Source organism: Hibiscus syriacus, unplaced genomic scaffold, assembly GCF_006381635.1.
Source record: "Hibiscus syriacus cultivar Baekdansim isolate YM2019G1 unplaced genomic scaffold, ASM638163v2 tig00111648_pilon, whole genome shotgun sequence".
Lineage (NCBI taxonomy): Eukaryota > Viridiplantae > Streptophyta > Magnoliopsida > Malvales > Malvaceae > Hibiscus > Hibiscus syriacus.
In genome coordinates this window covers 152,297-154,550 of record NW_024063145.1, presented here as the reverse complement: position 1 = coordinate 154,550, position 2,254 = coordinate 152,297, and the positions used below count along the sequence as shown (strand labels likewise).

At 34.0% G+C, this 2,254-nt stretch overlaps 1 protein-coding gene across 1 annotated transcript; it reads left to right on the top strand.

The window, feature by feature from the left end:
• Positions 1-853: 853 nt before the first annotated feature.
• On the top strand, positions 854-1,421 carry LOC120166853 (mini zinc finger protein 2-like). The gene has a single exon (XM_039176043.1). The coding sequence runs from the start codon at positions 980-982 to the stop codon at positions 1,259-1,261; it is 282 nt and encodes a 93-aa protein (XP_039031974.1). The 5' UTR covers positions 854-979; the 3' UTR covers positions 1,262-1,421.
• The last annotated feature ends 833 nt before the right edge of the window (positions 1,422-2,254 follow it).

Below are 2,254 nucleotides of genomic sequence, written 5' to 3'. Positions count from 1 at the left end.
GCATGTCGATGGCAAAACATACATAGAAATTACATAAAGTCTGATTTCATACACAAGGGAAAAACGTCATTTCACATAAATTTACTAGACTATAATTTAAGTTATATTAAATCAACATGCAAAATTTCAAATCAATCAGACATAATTTAAGCCTTCAATTAAGCATACAAACATTTTTAAGGACTAAATTGCTTTATAGCAAATCATTTTGGTATTAACATGAAAAAATCATAATTTTCATATTAAATCATTTTGTTTGACTCAGTAGTTGGATGTTGGCTTTTTGTTTCCCAAAGCCTAAATCCGATCATATTTTCTTTTATTTCTAAACCATTAAGACAATGACATCTTTACTACCACCCACAACATGGTTGAGTGATTATTTTATAATTTTTTGAAATTCAATGGTGAAAATAAAAAGTTACCCAAACTTTACTGAGCGATGGTGTAGTTTATCCAATAAAATAAAGTTTTTTATTTGCGTAAAGGTTTGGCAAGGCTTAGAAATAAGACCACATACGAGCACGTTTATTGATCAAGAAGAGACAATTGTAGTTGGTATCGCATCAATTATCAAAGCAACAAAGCAAATGCCTATTAACATCAGTTTAGGGGGCCACACCATTCTATTTTCGGTTTAAAGCAGCTAAAGCTTAGCTGTTAATTCCATTTAAGACCAAATCACTGGTTTCGAAACAAATTAAAAGTTTTTATCATCATTTTAGGGTTTTGCCTTAGCTTAATAGTAATAACTTCTATTACCAGTAAAGGAAAAAACAATTATCAGAATTAAAAAAATGAAAATAATAATACATGGTGAAGGAATAAGCTATAATGTTATTATTTATTAAGTCCATAAGAAAGTTTTTCATATATACCTTAGGGTTAGGGCTTGGCATTGGCAATAACCTTATCCAATTAAGACCATTGCCTCTCTTTCTATATGTTTTAGGGTTTTGCATACATTAAGGAGCAGACAATGAGGAAGCGACAAGTAGTAGTGAGAAGGGAGGAGCCAGCAAGAAGCTCCACCACAATAAGTAGTGTGAGATATGGGGAGTGCCAAAGGAATCACGCCGCCAGTGTCGGAGGTTATGTCGTAGACGGTTGCCGGGAATTCATGGCCAGCGGAGACGAAGGAACCAGCGCTGCCCTCACTTGTGCCGCCTGTGGCTGCCATAGGAATTTCCATAGGAAGGAAATTGAAACTGAGGTTGTCTCTGAGTGCTCTTCACCTCATAATTCTTCCAATAGAACATAGCTATATATACATATATATATAGTTTTGTTAAGTTTTATTTCTACTCGAGTCTATATAAATGGAAGGTTTTAATTTGTATTATGTATGTTCTTAGTGAAGGAATTAATGATGTTTAATGCTAGGTTTATGTATTCTATTGAAGTGCAAGACCTCTATATGAATAAACACTTTGTTTTCTGTAAATCTGCTTCAAACCCCATTGGCACCTTATGAAAAAGTGTTTGAATTTTACCCTGATGATTAAAACCTGTATAAGGGGGGATGAATCATGATGATAATTCATTGATGCCTGCACCAAACAATTAGCAACCTTATCTTCTGACACTAAAGGCAGAAATCGATGAAATATTTCCTAAATTTGGAAGTTTAATCTGAATGGTAATGAGATAAGTTTGTATTAAGTTGACAGGCCCACATACATCAGCTCATTAGTGGAAAATTTTTCTCCTGTGGTCTACTCTCTGCTGGCTGTTATGATTGGAAAATTTGTGAGCCATGCACTTCGTACTTGATTAAAACGCAATTATATGAAGTTTAAGCCCCACCACATTTTTTGGTCCATATTTATTTAACATTGTCTCTTAAGTTTATCCATATAAACCAATTAAATTGAACCGTACCCTTTCTTCTTGTTTTGAATGGGAGAGGTGGGCATGTGCCCTAGAAATGCAAGCAAAAAAACACAAAAAAGGCACGTTCATAAGAATAGCCTAGTTTGTTCTTATCCCAACACATTCATCAAACTCATATGGTCAGCGACAAAGCTGACTCCTATTGAACCTATCAAGCAATTTTAGTGGTTAATGGAAGTAATATTCTCCTTAAGGGTTCTAGGTTCGAGCATCTATGTCTGCAGGTTGTGTGATTCATTAATAGTTAAGAAATATTCTGAACAAATACTATATTTTAATTACCTCAGACTATCAACAACATCAACAAAAACTGATTCTTGTCATTGTCGATTCAGAAAAATATCCCAAAGTGAATGCATAG